This window comes from Vicia villosa, unplaced genomic scaffold (assembly GCF_029867415.1).
Source record: "Vicia villosa cultivar HV-30 ecotype Madison, WI unplaced genomic scaffold, Vvil1.0 scaffold8, whole genome shotgun sequence".
Lineage (NCBI taxonomy): Eukaryota > Viridiplantae > Streptophyta > Magnoliopsida > Fabales > Fabaceae > Vicia > Vicia villosa.
This window is the reverse complement of record NW_026706811.1, coordinates 256,893-275,468: the sequence shown is the minus strand read 5'-3', so window position 1 is coordinate 275,468 and position 18,576 is coordinate 256,893. Positions and strand designations below refer to the sequence as shown.

At 30.6% G+C, this 18,576-nt stretch overlaps 1 protein-coding gene and 1 non-coding gene across 2 annotated transcripts in view; both read right to left on the bottom strand.

The window, feature by feature from the left end:
* Positions 1-15,255, bottom strand: part of LOC131643220 (beta-glucosidase 40-like) — a 36,103-nt gene extending 20,848 nt beyond the window's left edge. The window contains exons 1-13 of the mRNA XM_058913376.1: positions 15,118-15,255; positions 14,995-15,057; positions 14,879-14,942; positions 14,734-14,792; positions 14,558-14,633; positions 14,367-14,438; positions 14,068-14,155; positions 13,224-13,479; positions 13,036-13,151; positions 12,565-12,788; positions 12,412-12,443; positions 12,188-12,290; positions 3-89 (exon numbers count right to left, since the gene is read on the bottom strand). Of these exons, the coding sequence (XP_058769359.1) occupies positions 3-89; positions 12,188-12,290; positions 12,412-12,443; positions 12,565-12,788; positions 13,036-13,151; positions 13,224-13,479; positions 14,068-14,155; positions 14,367-14,438; positions 14,558-14,633; positions 14,734-14,792; positions 14,879-14,942; positions 14,995-15,057; positions 15,118-15,255 (1,378 nt within the window). The remainder of the gene's footprint in view (positions 1-2; positions 90-12,187; positions 12,291-12,411; positions 12,444-12,564; positions 12,789-13,035; positions 13,152-13,223; positions 13,480-14,067; positions 14,156-14,366; positions 14,439-14,557; positions 14,634-14,733; positions 14,793-14,878; positions 14,943-14,994; positions 15,058-15,117) is intronic.
* On the bottom strand, positions 14,994-15,067 carry TRNAN-GUU (transfer RNA asparagine (anticodon GUU)). Its single transcript has one exon. It is a non-coding gene; the product is annotated as a tRNA-Asn (tRNA).
* Positions 15,256-18,576: the final 3,321 nt, after the last annotated feature.

The window sequence follows — 18,576 nt, the reverse complement described above, 5'->3', positions numbered from 1 at the left end:
GCTTAAATAGTCATTGTGGTATCTGATTCTCTTGTCATCATTCAAAGCATCCTTGATTGAGATTGATGGATCATTAGGATCATCCATACCTATGACAAGTGAGAAAGGTGATAGATAGTGTGTGAGAGGTAGCCGACAAATGAATTTAATGTTCAATATGTGGTGCTAATGAAAGTGATGGTTAACTAAAAAGAGAAGAAATTTATGTCTTCTAATTCAATTCAAAATTATAGACATCATCTCCATTATTATAGATTTAGAATGCACAAATGATGTAAAACAGACATTTCCTAAATCAATGGCATTAATTAAAATTTTGACTCTAAGAGAAAATTTAAAAAATTTCTTTTTACACCCATATACATCATTATAAACCGCCGTAAAATTTCTAAAATATTCTTATATTTCGTTTCGGATATTCATCTCCAAAGACATTTTTTTCTTAAAAAAATAAAGTAATTTTAAACGTGCATATCCAAAGACACTTTTTTATATAACAAAATTGATTTCAGATGTGCATAGCCGAACTCTTTTATAGAAAAAACTTGACTTCCAATATGCATATCTAAGGTCACTTTTTTTTTGGAAAAAAAAAAGATATTTTCTTATATGCATAACCAAAATATTTCAATTTCTTGTGTTGGAATTTTTCAATATGCATATTCGAAATAACTCAAGATTTATTAAAAAAATTAAAATTAGGGTGAATCAATACAATTAATAGTATAATTAATTGTATCAATTAAAATATATTATTAAATATAGGCTTAAATAGTTCATTGGTTCCTGTAAGTTAGCGAGTTTTTGAATTTGGTCCCTGTAATTTTTTTTTTGTTTGAGTCTCTATATCTCACTTTCGTGTTGACTCTGGTCCCTGACGTCAAAGTTCTGTTACAAAAATGCTTATGTGGCAAACGTTGCTGACGTGGCAACCAATTTTTTTCATTTCCCATTTATTTTAATATCCAGTCATTCCCAGTAATTCCATGTCACCTTATTTTGTTTGATTTTTTTCATTTTGATCCCTGAAATATTAAAATGCAAAGATTTAAAATTTTTGCCTCCATCAAGGTTTGAACCTTGTACCTCCTAGATACCACAACTTTGTATATCCACTAGACTAGAGCTGTCAATATGGGCTACCCGGCCCATATGGGCTTCGGGCTTTTTAGGATCGGGCCCAAAAAACTCATTTTTAAATGGGCTCTAATTTTACTACCCAGGCCCGGCCCTGTCTGGGCTGCAGGCTACCCGGCCTTAAATGGGCTTCGGTCCTAAACGGGCCTATTTCTATAAAAAATTAAAATTTTCTCCTTATTTTTGTAAGTAACCATATAATTGCATGCAAGAATACTTTTATATATATATATATATATATATATATATATATATATATATATATATATATATATATATATATATATATATATATATATATATTAAATTTTATATCCAAAATTATAATTTCTAAATAATCCATATAAGTTAATAATTAAAATGTAAAACAACACATTAACTTAATTTAAACTATCCAAAATACATCACAAATTATATAATGTAGCACAAATAATTAAATAACTTGTTCCAACAAATTTTAAGTTATAAATATTCATGACAATTATAATTTTATGATAATTATAACAAGAAAATGTTATAAATTTGTATAATAATTATAATTAGGAAAGGATAAATTTTAATTATATTAAAAATATTTAATTTTTCGGGCCGGTGGGCTATCAATGGCCCATACGGGCCGGCCCATATTTTTTAGGGCTTTTTAGGGCCGGGCTAAAAAAGGCCCGGATGCAAATGGGCTCAAAAAATGAGGCCCAGGCCCTAAAAATTTTCGGGCCAAATGGGCTTCGGCCCATTTTGACAGCTCTACACTAGACCACTTGTATTTCTTGTTTTATAATTACAATGCATAAGTATATATTACATACTTGTGTTAATTTTGTTTAAATGAATTTTTTTTAAATGAAAAGTGTTAAATTTTGCTATTCATACTTTACAGTTAAATAACACTATCACTATTACTTTTAGTATTAACACTATCACTATCACTGTTAAATAATTAATTATATTTTTTATTCAACACTATCACTATTAATATTTTACTGTATATTGGAAAAAAAATTAATTATTATTGAAAAATATTTAATAATTAATGTTAAATATTTAATAATTAATGTTAAATATTTAATAAATTAAAATGATAATTGGTAAATTAAAGATGTAATAATTAACGTTAAAATATTTAATAAATAATAATGAGATACTTTTTTTGAAATAAATTTTGTTTTGTTTTGAATTTTGGTAATAATTACTGTTTTGTTTTGAATTTTGATAATAATTATTGTTTTGTTCTAATAAATAATAATATACAGTAATAAATAATTTTTTCCAATAATAATTAAAATATTTTAAGTCAGAAAAAAATGTGTGCGTTTTTTTAAATATTAATACCTCGATTATTAATATTTTACATATTTTTTTATTAAATAATTAATTTATTAAATGTTTTAACTATTATATAGATTATTAAATAATTAGTTACCTACGATATGAAACGTAAAGAATTGAAATGTGTAGTAATAATATACACTATTTACATACAGTATTGAAATGTGTAGTAATAATAACTATTATATACATTATTTAACAAGTATTTTAATAATAATTATTTAAGATATGTAATATATATAAATGAGTTGTAAATGTATGACAAAAAATAGAATTGGCTTGGTGGCAAGGTATTAGTGTAACATTCCAAATGTCTTGGGTTCAATCCCCCTTGAGACCATTTTGGAAATATTTGTATTTTAAGGTTTTAGGGACCAAAATAGAAAAAACAAATTTTGGAAATAAATAATTATTAAAAAAAGAAAAACATGTCTGCCACGTCAGCGACGTTAGCCACATCATCATTGAGACCATTTTGGAAATATTTGTATTTTAAGGTTTTAGGTACCAAAATAGAAAAAACAAATTTTGGAAATAAATAATTATTAAAAAAAGAAAAACATGTCTGCCACGTCAGCGACGTTAGCCACATCATCATTTTTTAACGGAAGTTAGACGTCAGGGACCAAATTGGGGACTTGGACCAAAAAAAACGGAAGTTAGACGTCAGGGACCAAAGTGGGGACTTGGACCAAAAAAAAAAGATATAGGGACTAAAACCAAAAACACGCTAACTTACAGGGACGAACTAACTATTTAAGCCTTAAATATATAACATTATAATCAAGATATAATAATAATATTAGCCTAATAAATATTTAAATCAACATATTATTTTTATATAAAATTAATTAAAGAAAATTATTATAAATCAAAAATTTTAACTAATTAAAAAATTATTGAGAAAATAAATTATTTGGTTCTAGATTTTAGATAATAATATACACTATCTTTATCTTTGTAAAATTAGATATAAAATATTTCATTTTTCAAAAAGAAAATTTTACATTAAAAACAATAATTTTTAAATTCTTAAAAATTTAAATACATTATTTCTAAATACAATTTTTCTATTTATTTTCTCAATAAATATCCTAAAGTAAGTTGTTAGTTTCTCAACTTTTAAATAGAAACCATTTAATTAAAACGGATAAAGATGGTATATATTATGACAATAATTTTAAATAATAATTAAAACAAATTTATAAAATTAATTAAAGAAAATATATAATTTAAGGAATAAATATTTTAAAAAAAATCAAAAAATTTTGGAATTTTGGTTAATTCGGATATGTATATCCGAATTAATCAATATCTTAAATTTCTCAATTTTTTGGGATTTTTTTGATATGCATATCCGAAAAAATTTATGACAATTTTTTTGAGGTGTCTTCGGATATGCATATTTGAATTAACTAAAATCTTAAAAAAAATTGGGGTGCCTTCGAATATGCATATCCAAATGGTATTTTGGAAATATTATGAGTGTTTTCCACCATATATGGGTGCATAAAGAAATTGTCAAAAATTTATATGAATGGAAAAAGGGTGATGGAACTAATGGGCTGCATGACAATGAAAATGTTGAACTCAAGCCCAAATCAATTGTGAGGGGTTCACATAAGGACTATTTTTAGGAGTTTGGAGGGAAGGTTTTTGAAAAAGAATTTATTAACAAATATTATAAAATATTTGACAGTTTTAAAAAAAAGTGATTTTGTATAAAATGATTAAAAAAATATTTTTTATTATTATATTTTTATTTTTCATAATACTATAACAACATAAAAGATATTTTGAAAATTTATGCAAGCTCTCAAAAATCCTCCTTCAATACAAATTTTGAGTTCCTCAAATTAAGAGGTTTTTAGTGTTGTAAATAAAAGTAAATTCTCCCAACCAAATTTTTTCAATTATTTTCATTCAATTTTTCTCTTTTTTTCAAAGTCATTCTCTCTCTTCCCCTCAATACTCTAAAACATAGTCAAAAGAAAGAAAGGTCTAAAGGAGGGAGTTAGTAGTGAGTGACGTGGCACCCAAAGTCTAGGTAGTTGGGAGTTATGGAATGAGGGAATAAAGTGTAATGGAAAGATATTGGAGGTAGTGGGGAGTTATGGAACGAGGGAATATATTGTAAAGGAAAGATATTGGAGAGTTATCACTTTGACTCCGAAATTGATGATGATATATCCAAATAATTCAAGAATTATCATTATATTTATCCAACTCTCTTATAATCTTTTTTTATTTTATCAATTTTTTTTCGTGAGTTCCATCATTTGTCTGACATCTCGGATCTTCGAGAGGTGCTAGTGATTGTGTGCTCATGCCATCCAAGATGAAAGATCAAATGGACATAGTCGAGACACAAAATGAGGAGATGGAAGGTTTTGTGTGTCACGAACTGAGGAAGTTTCGAGCGATGATAATGGGAGAAATTTGTGAAATGATGAATGAATTTGCGAACATGGTGGAGCGACTATCATCAGAATAAGGTGATCCACCGATATTCTTAAAAAAAAAGTCAATAGCAAAATACAAAATGGCAGTGAAAAGGTGGATTTGTCGGCGTTCGTGTTGGTGTTAACAGAACACCATGAAAATGCAAAAGGTAATTAAGAGAGAAAGAGAGTTGTGGAGTGAAGGAAGAGATTATTCTTTGTTGATTGAGTGAGAAAGTGTTACATACTACACAATATTATATATACATGAAGTAAAAAAACTATATTATCAGCATGTAACTAGATTTTTAAACTAGACTCACTAAGACCACCTCCAACGGGCCGTTCGTTGCATGTGTTTCCTAGGTGGCAACAAATGTTATGTTTCCAAAGTGCTCCAGTTGGCAAACATCATAAAGATATGCAACGGTTCTTTCATTTTTTTATATTAAAAATTTCAAACTAGCCGTTGAACGGCTAGTTCCTTTTCTTTTCTTTTTTCAACTTATTTTTCAATTATAAATATAGTTTTTTAGGAAAAAATTTACCAACACCAATTTTCTTTCACTTTCATTTTCTCTTAAATTTCAAGTTTCTCTCTCAAATTTTCATCTTTTTACTTCTACTTAAAATTTTTTAGGTCAAATGGATCCTAATCATTTTCATTATCAACAAGCTATGTTCAATTACATGCAAAATTATCAAAATTCTAATTCTCAAAATTCTCAAATTCCATCGGTGTCAACAAACCCCGCCATATTTTTTCCGTCACCAAACCATCCAAATATATTTCCTAGCCCTCAAATAAATTCTAATAGTATGGAATTTTTTCCGTCATGAATCAATGTCTGGTTGTCAACTTCCACCGTTTTCTACTCAAGTTGGTGCTGAAATAGAAAAAAGTGTTGTCGTTAAAAAAATTTGGGGATATACTTCTTATCCAATCATGGCTCAATGTTTCAAAGGATCTAGTTGTGGGAGTTGATCAAAAGGCTGAGATTCTTTGGGTAAGAGTCGCTGCCAATTATAACTAATATCGTGGACAATCGCGGGAAAAGTCAGGGGGACAATTAGAATGTCGATGGCATCTAATAAATGACTTGGTTCAAAAATTTGTTGGGTGTTACAAACAAGCTGTTAATGGAACGAAAAGTGGGATATCGGAGAATGATATCATGGCCGCTACACATGTTTTTTTGCTCAGGATCAAGGGGCAACATTCAATCTTGAGTACGCATGGCGACTGTTAAAAGATGAACCTAAATGAATGGGAGATTCGATTGGAAGTTCTTCAAAAATAACAAAGACTTCTGCTAGTGGGACATCATCGGAGAATCCAGATACACCTTCAAGTTATGAGTTTAACTCTTCATCCCCAATGGAGCGTCCAATGGGAAAAAAAGCAGCAAAAAGGAAGGGTAAGACAAATTAAATTTCAACTGCTAAGCAAGATGCAAGGAATAAAAGAACAACGGTAATGGAATGACTAGCGCAATGTAAGGAGGACGGGATAGAAGTCATGGTAATTCAAATCATGATGAAAGACACTTCGACTATGAGCGATAGTCAACGAGATATTCATGAAAAATATTGTAATAAGATTAAAAAAATGGAATGTAGTTAGTATCACTTATGTAAAATGGTCATTAGTACCACTTTAATTTATCAACACCTATGTAAAATGGTCATTAGTACCACTTTAATTTATCAACACCTATGTAAAATGGTCATTAGTACCACTTTAAATTATAATAAATATTATGTTATTCAAACTAGTTGTTATTCAAACTAGTCGTTATTCAAACCACTATATATACTACCACTTGTGTCATTGTTTTCTCATTCTCATCTTATTCTTCTCTCATTTTTCTCTCATTCTTTACTCACTAAAATGGATTCAGACAATTCAGATAATTACGATCAAGAATTTTGGGAGTTGATTGGAGAAGAATTTATGGACGACAGTGATGAAGAACAACAGCTTCAAAATAAACGTCAATCTGGAAGTTCCTCTCGGCCAAAGAGAAGGACAACGGTAGATCGAGGTCGTGAAATAAGGGCACAATCGATATTCAATGACTACTTCTCAGAAAATGTAGTAGACACAGATGTTCAATTCCGAAGAAGGTTCAGAGTGCATATGCATGTATTTCTTCGAATTGTAGATGCCCTTGGAAATCATGATGAATATTTCCAAATGAGGGTCGATGCAACTGGTAAAATGGGTCTTTCACCATTGCAGAAATGTACCTCTGTTATTCGTATGTTGGCGTATGGGTCTCCTGCTGACTCTGTAGACGAATATGTTCGAATAGGTGAAAGCACTTCAATTGAGTGCTTACAAAGATTCGTTCAGCGCGTGAATGGTGTATTTGGGGATGAGTATTTGAGAAAGTCTAACAACACTGATGTTAAATATCTTTTACAAATGGGAGAGTCACGTAGCTTTCCAGGTATGTTGGGTTCCATTGATTGTATGCATTGGGAATGGAAAATTTGTCTTGTTGCATGGAAAGGACAGTATTGTCGAGGTGATCATGGTAAGCCCACAATAATGCTTGAAGCAGTGGCATCACAAGACTTATGGATTTGGCATGCTTTTTTTAGTATTGCAGGTTCAAACAATGACATTAATATGTTAAACCAATCCAACATGTTTAACGATATTTTGGAAGGACATACTCCAAATGTGCAATATACAATCAATGGGACACCATATAATATGGGGTATTATTTAGCAGATGGTATATATTATGAGTGAACTACATTTGTCAAGACCATTTCAATGCCACAGGGAGAAAAGAAAAAATTATTTGCTAAACATCAAGAATCAGCTAGAAAATATGTGGAGCGGGCATTTGGAGTGCTTCAATCTCGATTTGCAATTATATGTGGCCTAGCGCGTGCCTGGCACATGGAGACCCTCAAGTATACCATATATGACTGCATCATATTGCACAACATAATTGTGGAAGACGAACGACATACATATGGAGGTAATTTTGATTACTCTTATGATAATGTGGATAACAACAACTCAACAACTGAAACATTTAGTGGTCCTCATCCAAATCTTGCAACAAGACTACAAAGAAGAGCAAGTATTCGTGAAAAACAAGTTCATCGTCAACTTCAAGGAGATCTAGTCGAGTATGTTTGGGAACGTTTTGGACATGAAGATGATGAAATTTAAGTTTGATTAATTATGTGATGTTATTTATTTTTATTGTTTTTAATTATATGTCATGTATTTAAGATTAATTTTAATTATCATTTTAAATTATAAGTTAAATTTGAATTTTATTTATTTTATATCAATTTTAATTTAAATAATTAAAATTATTATTTTAAATAATATAAAATTTAATATGGATAAAATATTAATTTATAAAGTAAATTTGTGAGACCCAATCTGAGTTCTTTAGAGTTGCACCATTGGAATGAAAAATTAATTGAGTTGCTTCAAGCTGACGTGGCTTAATAGGTCCCACAAAGAACCTAAAAATGGGGTCAGGATCAAATGACACCTCCGATAACTCTTTACTACATATCCATATAACAAAATTTACGGTTGAATTGAAAACTAACATCATATATATCATGCCCATAAAATTTAACATCAATTGGAAATCATTTGATATGTTAAATAGAATGATCAATATTTACGGTTTTGTTAAAGTTTTGTAAGATGATAGTTTTTATGCATCTCATACACATATCAAACAATCTCCGATTGATGTTTTATTCTATACACATGATCTATATCATAATAATTTTCAATTTAATGGTGAATTTTGTTATAAAGATGTGGTAAAGAATTATCAGGTCAAATTACTAAATTTCACACATTTGTGTCATTTGATCATGTCTTTTTTTATATATATATATATATATATATATATATATATATATATATATATATATATATATATATATATATATATATATATATATATATATATATATATATATATATATATATATATATATATATATATATATATATATATATATATATATATATATATATATATATATTACGAAACCACTTTTAAATTAAAAATAATTTTAAAGTTTAAAAAATAATCATAACCAAACACTTTAATTTTATATTTAAAGTTTGAGTGAAGACCCATTTTGGTCCCTCACAAATATTACACGAATCAAATTAGTCCCTCACAAAAAAATTGACTCAACTTAGTCCCTTATAAAATTTAACCGGATCATATTAGTCCTTCTGCTAATATTTTTCTCAAATTGGTTTTTTCTACTTCTAAACTGGTTTTTTTCATATTTTTAAACCGTGATTGGACAATTTTATTAGATTTTACTAAATTAATTTTTATTTTTAATTTTATTTTTAAACAGTTATCAATGAATAATATCAAAAAAGTCAAAATTATTTCTTATAAAGTAATTTTTAAACAATTAATTTTCATAATTTCTATTAATATTAACAAATTCTATACCTAAATTTTTACCTATGAGGTCTCAAATCCAATCCAAGTCCCTTCAAGTTAAATGATTTTCAACAACTAGACAAATTAATTTCTATCGTTAATAAAGTAACTATCATTTACAGCTAGAAAAATCAATTTCTATTGTTAGTAAGACGACTATTACTTACAACAAGACAAATCAATTTCTATTGTTAGTAAAGTGACTATCATTTACAACTAGATAAATCAATTTCTATTGTTAATAAAGTGATTATCATTTACAACTAGACAAATCAATTTCTATGGTTAGTAAAGTGACTATCAATAACAACTAGACAAATCAATTTCTATTAATAGTAAAGTGACTATCATTTACAAATAGATAAATCAATTTCTATTGTATTAAATTGACTGTCATTTAATATGAAGAGACTTAGGTTCGAGACCATATTGATACAAATTTTGTATTTTGTATTTTAAATTTAGAATTGTTTAAGATTAACCCTATGGGCCTGAGTTCAACTCCTTATAAGAAACAATTTTGACTTTTTTATATTATTAATTTATAATTATTTAAAAATAAAATTAAAAATAAAAATCAATTTAGTATTTAAAAATTGAAAAATAAATAAAATTCAACGTGGCAGTCCAGTCACGTTTTAAAACTAGAAAAAAAAACCGATTTGAGAAAAATATTAGCAGAAGGACTAATATGATCCGGTTAAATTTTGTAAGGGATTAAGTTGGGTCAATTTTTTTGTGAGGGACTAATCTGACTCGTGTAATATTTGTGAGGGACCAAAATGGGTCTTCACTCTTAAAGTTTTTATTTTTAAAGTTTCTTAAGGCTTTGTTTGGATTGATGGAACCGGATGGAGCGGAGCGGAATGAGATGGAATAAAATGATATTCCATTGTTTGGATAATTTAAAAACGGATGGAACGGAGCGGAATAGAGTGGTATGGATTCCATTCCATTCCATCACTTACCATCATTTTTCTTACCCTCCGATTTGGGCGGAATGAACAACTTATCTTATTCCGTCCTAAAATTTCCAAACAATGGAATGGTATCTTCGTTCCGCTCCGTTCCACTCCGCTCCATCTCACTCCGCTCCGCTCCATTCCGCTCCGTTGATTTTATGATATCCAAAGATAGCCTAAGACTTAAAAAAATTGGCCAAAGAGCTCTAAAATTCTTGTTCAAACTCTAAATCGGTGGAGACGACGGAATAAATCGCAACAGGGGTTTAAAACTTTGTCGTATTGTGAGATTATGGAGCGGCGAGTCAAGGGACAGAAACAACTTCGATCGATGGCGTTGCGGGATGATGAGACGCAGAACGACGGCGACGAGGCCATAGCCATCGAGGTGAAGAAATCCAAGCTATTGACTGTAACTCTATTGGATTGTTTAGTGTTGCTGAAGCACACGAGACATACAATGGACCGCCAACGACACTGAAACTTGAAGGACAAGTTATGGGAGTAAGTATTGTGGTTTTGATTGATTGTGGATTGGCCGGTTCCGCAAAATGTTAAAGGGTGCGTGGGTTTTGGGGTTGACCGGATATTTTCGAAAATTTGTTGTGAACTATGGGAATATAGCTAAGTCACTTACTGACTGAACTCACCAAGAAGCAAGGATTCCATTGGGGACCCAAAACTATGAAGGCATTTGAAGAATTAAAGGAGGTGATGGTGAAAGCACCAGCATTGCGTCCGATGCTTCCGGAGAGGAATTGGGGGAATGTTGATGCAAAAGAAAAGACCTATAGCTTATTTGAGTAAGGCGCTGTCTAGGATACATGAAGAGGTAGAATTAAACGTGTTGACGTCATTTCTGGCAAGAGTTGCAGCATTTACATGTGCAATGTGAAGTGTTGAATGACCCCGTCCTCAACATAATAATGATGGAACTGCAGCGTGACCCTACTGCCAGGCCAGGTTTAGCTTGAAGCAGGAGCTTCATAGTTTATCAAGGCAGGTTGGTTATCTCCTCTCAATCCAGCTGTATTCCTTTATTATTTAAGGAGTTTCATCTCGCCAAATGATGGTCGTTCTGGATTTTTGCACACATATAGAAGAATTGCAATCGGTGTTTGGAATCTTATTTACGTTTTGCATAAGAACAATCCAATAACTGGTCCCATTGGGTCCACTGGGGAGAATTATATGATATAACACCACATTTCATGTCACCGCGGAAACAGCACCCTTTGAAGTTGTTTATAGTAGAAAGTCACACCTGCTCTGATAAGTTTTACGTAGGGCGAAACAAGGGTCGAAGCGGTGGCAGCAGAGTAAGTGGACTTAGATGAAGCACTCTGACAACTCAAAAGTCATTTACGGCAACCAGGGGAACAAATGAAGCGTTAGGCAAACAAAAAAGGAAAGAATGTGCCTTCGAAGTGGGAGAATGGGTATTTCTGAATTTGAGACCTCATCAACAACAAACAGTTGCAAGAAGATTAAACAAAAGGTATCTCCAAGATAATTTGGACCCTTTTCCAATACTTGAAAGAGTAGGTGTTGTATCTTATAAGCTGAAAGGTAGTGGGGGAGTTATCACTTTGATGGGTACATTTTGTAAATTGTCTATCCAATTAATTCAATAATCATCATTTATATCCAACTCTCTTATAATTCTTTTCTATTTTTTACTGTTTTATCAGTTATTTTCTGAGTTCCATAAGGATCCTAATCCTATTTTGTAAAAATTAATTGAATAGTTCTAAAACTCTGCCATGGTGAAATTTCACTGAATACTTTTGAATACCAACATTGTACATGAAAATTTTAACAAGAGGAAAATATACTCAAATTTGTCAATTTTAAAGATTACCATTTTCAGTTATAATGACCAGAGGATTCTCATACTTCTGTTTAATGTAATTCGTTATGCTTCTCATCCCTTGTGGTACTATATACAACCATAGAGAATTTGCCTGCAAAGCACAGTTTATATTTTAGTCATAATCCATAAATGACAACTACTTGTATGAGTACAAATTAAGCATTAGATCTCAAGTTAGTAAACAAACAATTCTACTTTCTAATATAACATACCTTTTCTCCAATAATCTCAGTACCATTGAAAGCTGAAGGAGTCAAAAACACACACAAAAATTAAATTTTGGGGTAATTTCATTAAACAATCTATAAATAAGCAAGAAAATTAAGGATTGTTTGACAAGTTAAGAGTATGATATTTTAACTTACGAACTGTAAAAACTCCGGCGTCTGCTATGTAGTCATTAAGCGCATCTTCAAGTAAATTAGAAGCATTGTGCATTGCATAAAATGTAGTGTAATGGTTGATGCCAACAAAATCTAATGAACCCTTAACAAGACTAGCTTGAGATTTAGAAAATTTTGGTAGCCTTGTCCCTACTCTACTTTTCATTGAATTTGGATAATCTCCGAAAATCAATGGGTCAAGAAACCTGTGAAGGAAGATACATAACAACTTTAGTTATCAATACAGTTATAACTATAGCACATTGATATGTTTGTGAAATCTGCAAATCCTACTCAAGTGACAGAAGCCGATATTATTAGGTTAGATGTCATCGAGTTTGAACCCTGATAGTCACGGTTGTGTGTGAGTTTCTAGTGGTTATTACCACTTCTACAGACTAAAAAAATATGCCTATGACCTATAATTTCTAGAGTCAACAAAAGCAGCATTACCAGCCAAGGGTAAAATCTAAGGCTCTTTGAGTTGCTTCAATGTCTTCTTTAGAATTTGTTGCGGACTCAAACCAAATTGCATCCAAAGATATACCTACAAATCCACCTTGAATTTTCTGCAGAAGAAAGAACACCGCTATTTTAGTTCTCCAAACTTTTTTTTCTGTAAGATACTTTTATGACATTACCTGATATTTTTTCCTGTAAATATCCGTTACCATTGCATGAGAAAGAAGAACATTATGAGCCACAATATAAGGTTCAGTAGCAGAGTTTCCAGTTCTACAAAGTGTGTGAAGAAGAATTGAGCATCTTCCAGGTGCATGTTGTCCAATATCATATCCCATCATAGCGAATGTATGAGGCTCATTGAATGTGATCCAGTGTTTCACTCTGTCTCCGAATTTCTCAAAGCATGTCTCAGCATATGCTGCAAAGTCTTTTCTGTTGCAAGAAAATACTAAATATTTATATTGTAATACTAATAAACATTATCAAGGTAGTAATTAATAATAAATTTCATACATGATCAAAGGGCTAAGCCATCCTGTGTACTTGTCTTCCAAAGCTTGGGGTAGGTCCCAGTGATAGAGAGTCACATATGGTTCAATTCCTACAGATTTTTCAAAATTATGTATGCATGTCAATAACGAAAATAATCCAAGTTTTGGTAAAGAGTCAGTGTTGTCTTATATTTTTGGAGACTCTAAGTAGGCTAGCCACACTAAACAAATGGGGGCCTATTCTGTCACAATTTACTTGTGCGAAATTTTGAGTATATGCAATAGTCTGCCTTGCACGCTATGTATATTGCCTAAGTTTACCTTTGGCCAGTAAAGCATCAATGAGTTTATTGTAGTGATCAACTCCTGCTTGATTGAGCAACCCAGATCCATCTGACACATTATATAATCCATAGTCACAATGTGAAGAATAATCATGGTTTTCATAATTGATTGATGATGATGACAGATACTATACAATAGAATAGAAGGTTGTTGTTAAGAAATGTTACTGGGAAAAATTTCATACATGATCAAAGGGCTAAGCCATCCTGTGTACTTGTCTTCCAAAGCTTGGGGTAGGTCCCAGTGATAGAGAGTCACATATGGTTCAATTCCTACAGATTTTTCAAAATTATGTATGCATGTCAATAACGAAAATAATCCAAGTTTTGGTAAAGAGTCAGTGTTGTCTTATATTTTTGGAGACTCTAAGTAGGCTAGCCACACTAAACAAATGGGGGCCTATTCTGTCACAATTTACTTGTGCGAAATTTTGAGTATATGCAATAGTCTGCCTTGCACGCTATGTATATTGCCTAAGTTTACCTTTGGCCAGTAAAGCATCAATGAGTTTATTGTAGTGATCAACTCCTGCTTGATTGAGCAACCCAGATCCATCTGACACATTATATAATCCATAGTCACAATGTGAAGAATAATCATGGTTTTCATAATTGATTGATGATGATGACAGATACTATACAATAGAATAGAAGGTTGTTGTTAAGAAATGTTACTGGGAAAAATGCGAGCCCAAGAAATTGAAAACCTATAAGCATCCATTCCCATGTCCTTCATGAGTTCTGTGTCTCCCTAGTAGTTATAGTAGATTTTAATTAGAAATTTTGTACAAAAAACAAGTGAAGGGTTAATTTGTTTAAATTGTTTAGCCATTAAGTAAAGTTATGATTACTTGATATCTATGATACTGATCCACTGCAACATCAGCATTGCTGTTACCTTCTATTTTTGCTGTCACAAAATGGAAAAAATATTTCAGCCACTTCACAAAGAAGCATATATAACTATAATTATTTTTAGGGTTTGGAAAAGTTTACCAGAATGTAAAAAAGTATCCCAAATAGATGGCCCCCTTCCATCTTCTTTCACTGCACCTTCATACTACAATCACATCCATGTAAAAATAAGCATGAAAAAAATGAAGTAAAAAAACGCTAGAAGGAGGGGTTGAACCTCCGACCTTGTGGTTAACAGCCACACGCTCTAACCAACTGAGCTATTCCAGCTTGGTTGTTTAGGGCACTCTAATCGAAGTATTTATAATATAGAAACAAACCTGAAAAGCTGAAGAAGCAGTTCCGAAAACAAAACCCTTTGGAAAGCTATGTCTGTTGATCTCATTCTGAGACAGACACATTTGAGTCTGGAAAATCACGAACAATATTATTGTAACAAAACATGTTCTAAACGCCATGGCTTCTTCTCACAGTATACTCTTCACTACTTCTTTCGATATATATTTAGTGAAAATCTTTGGCTCTGTTTGGCCGACCCATATTCCATTTGACAAAGTTGCTTCTTGGTCGTGATAACTTTTTCGGTACACAAATTAATATTACCAAGAAATTCCATTGTTTGCATCACTGAAACGGTGTTAGCCGATAAACAAAATATGATTCCTCTATTTTATTTTATGTTTCTCTTCTTTTTTATAAGCTTATGTTTCTCTTCTTCTTTATAAGCTTATGTTTCTCTTTGAATTATAGACTACTTTTTTAATTAAAATTTCTTTTTTTGCTGAAATTTTTTTAGTGAATTCATTTTATTAATTATAATAATAAAAGAAAATTTATTTATTATATTATTAGTTGTAATTAATGGAATAATAAATTATTAAAAATAATAATAAATCTTAAATATAAAAATTATTAAATCTCTTAAGCAATTTTTGGCACCAAAGCAAAAATTATTTAGGCTTAGTTTGGTAATACTAGCTGATAGCTTATAGCTGCTGACTGATAGCTGATAAGCTAATATGTGTGTTTGGTAAATTTACTGTTTTATTAGTTGATAGATACAAAATGACATAAATGATCATTTTAACTAATAAGGATAATAATATTTTGTTAAAATAATAAGGGTATTGTTAGAAAAGTGGTATGATAATCCTGGATATCTTCAAGAATCGTGTTTGTTCACTTTCCGAACAAAGTATTTCGACCCTATTCTTGTCGGGTTCACGAAATCTTTGCGGGGATAATTCTTGAAGAACAATCTGTTTCTGACAATAGAGAGCAGATCAGAATGTAGAGAGGAAGTATGTAATTTCGTGTACCAAATCGAGACCAAAAGACTCCTTATATAGGAGACCGATAATAGAAACGAACAGACACACCTTTTCGAAAAAACAGTTATGTCTGTTGGAAACGGGTGCAACTATTCAAACGAATTGTTATGTCCGTTGGGAAAGGGTGCAACTATTCAAAAGGAAATTTTGCTCGGGGCGCTGCCCCGCACCTAGGGGTGGGAATAGGCCAGGTCGGCCTACAGGGGCCTACGGCCCAGCCTACATAGGCCTAGGCCAGGCCAGGCCTATTTAATAAAGAGGTCAGGCTTAGGCTTTTTTAAAAGCCTATTTTATTAAATAGGTCAGGCTTAGGCTATTAAAGAAGCCTATGAAGCCTTATAGGCCGACCTATATTTTCATATATATTAGAGATATGTTAAATAAGTTGGTTCATGTATGCATATATATTAAAAAAAACTAAATAACCTACCATATATATATATATATATATATATATATATATATATATATATATATATATATATATATATATATATATATATAACAAATGCTAAATAGGTTCACTTATATATGTATATATAGGCCGACATACAAGACTTCTTAAGTTATATAGATTAATTGAAAACTTTAATGAGATACAGGCTTTTTAAATAGGCTTTCAGGCCAGGCCAGGTTTTTAAAAAGGTCAGGCCATGCCAAAAAACTGAGCCTATGATAGGCCTTAGGCCAGGCTTAGGCCTTTAAAGTTTATCGTAGGCCAGGCTCAGGCCTTCTAAAGCCTATCCTAGCCTAGCCTATTTCCACCCCTACCCGCACCCCGCCCACTGACCTGGACGCTGCCCCGCACCCCGCTAGGGGCTCCGCCCCTTGGACCCCGACGGGGCGCTGCCCCGCACCCCACCAGTGGCTCCGCCCCTTGGAACCCCGTTTCTATTATTCATATTCAATTGCACATTTGGCTCTACGAGCGTGCACTCCGCACTACCCCTAACTCGTTTCAAGCTTAACGCATAATTGCATCGGCCTACAGTAAATCACATTACTACCAAAATACATTGATGATACTAAAATCACCAACAGGTATAAATAGAAGAAAAAAAGTCACAAGCTAAAAGCTACAGGCTCAAAAGTTACTTCAAATAGTTTTTGAAAAAAAAGTTAAAAGCTAGTAAAAAAGCTACAAACTAAAAGTTAAAATAACGTTACCAAACAAAGCTTTTTCATTAATGTGAGCTGAAAAGCTAAAAGCTCTTTTTTCGGTCTTACCAAACAGACCCTTAGATAATGGTATGTTTTCATTATATTTTATTAATCATTTTGTAAAAATTAACTTTCTCCCACTAACTTTTAATTTTCTTCCACTAACTTTTATAATTATTTAATTTTATTTATGTTTAATGTTTTAGTAAAAAATTAACTTTCTTCTACTAAATTAGACGTACACTCGTGCGATGCACGGATAAATTACGTAATTATTATTTACAATTTGTATTAAAATTTATAAATAATTTAGAATATACTATTATAAATATTTTATTTAAGAAATCATTTATGAAATTAGAGTATTATAGAAACAAAAAGATGTAAAATCATAAAATTAAGAAAAAAAATCATGTTAGTCTAAATTATTAAAATTAAATAATAAAATTAAAAAAAACTCATCATAATTTGTTAACATCTTAGATACTAAAATTTTATATTATAAAATATGATACAATTTAATCCTATACATCTTAACTATCAACAAAGCTAATAACTACAAAATAAACATAAATAAAATTTAATAAAAAATTGAAAAACAAATGAAGGACACTATAATTAATAATATTTTTTGAAAAATGAATATAATTTATGGAATAATCAAATATTTAAGATATAATTGTGAAAATTTTGAAAAATAAATATAATTAAATATTTATAATTTTTTTAATTCCAGTCTTTTAACATCATAAATAATTTTTTTTCAAATATAAATTAATTTCTAAAGTTTTTAAAACCTATGGCACGAAAAAGAAAAATAAATTAATATGTTACAAATAAAATTGAGATAAATAATTAAAATACATAAATGATTACCTTGAGGAGCAACACAATTGCTTCAATCAATTTGACATGCATGATATAATAAAAAATTTACAAATTTAATTAATTGAAAAAAGTGTTAATTGTTGTAATCCATGATAAATATATATATATATATATATATATATATATATATATATATATATATATATATATATATATATATATATATATATATATATATATATATATATATATATATATATATATATATATATATATATATATATATATATATATATATATATATATATATATATATATATATATATATATATATATATATATAGTTCTGGACTGGGCCGAGCAGGCCCAGCTCTTCTCACCAGCCGAGCAGGCCCAAATCATTTGGGCCCATTTACTAGGTAACCGTCAAGAGTTATCCACGCGCGAAGACCACGCGTC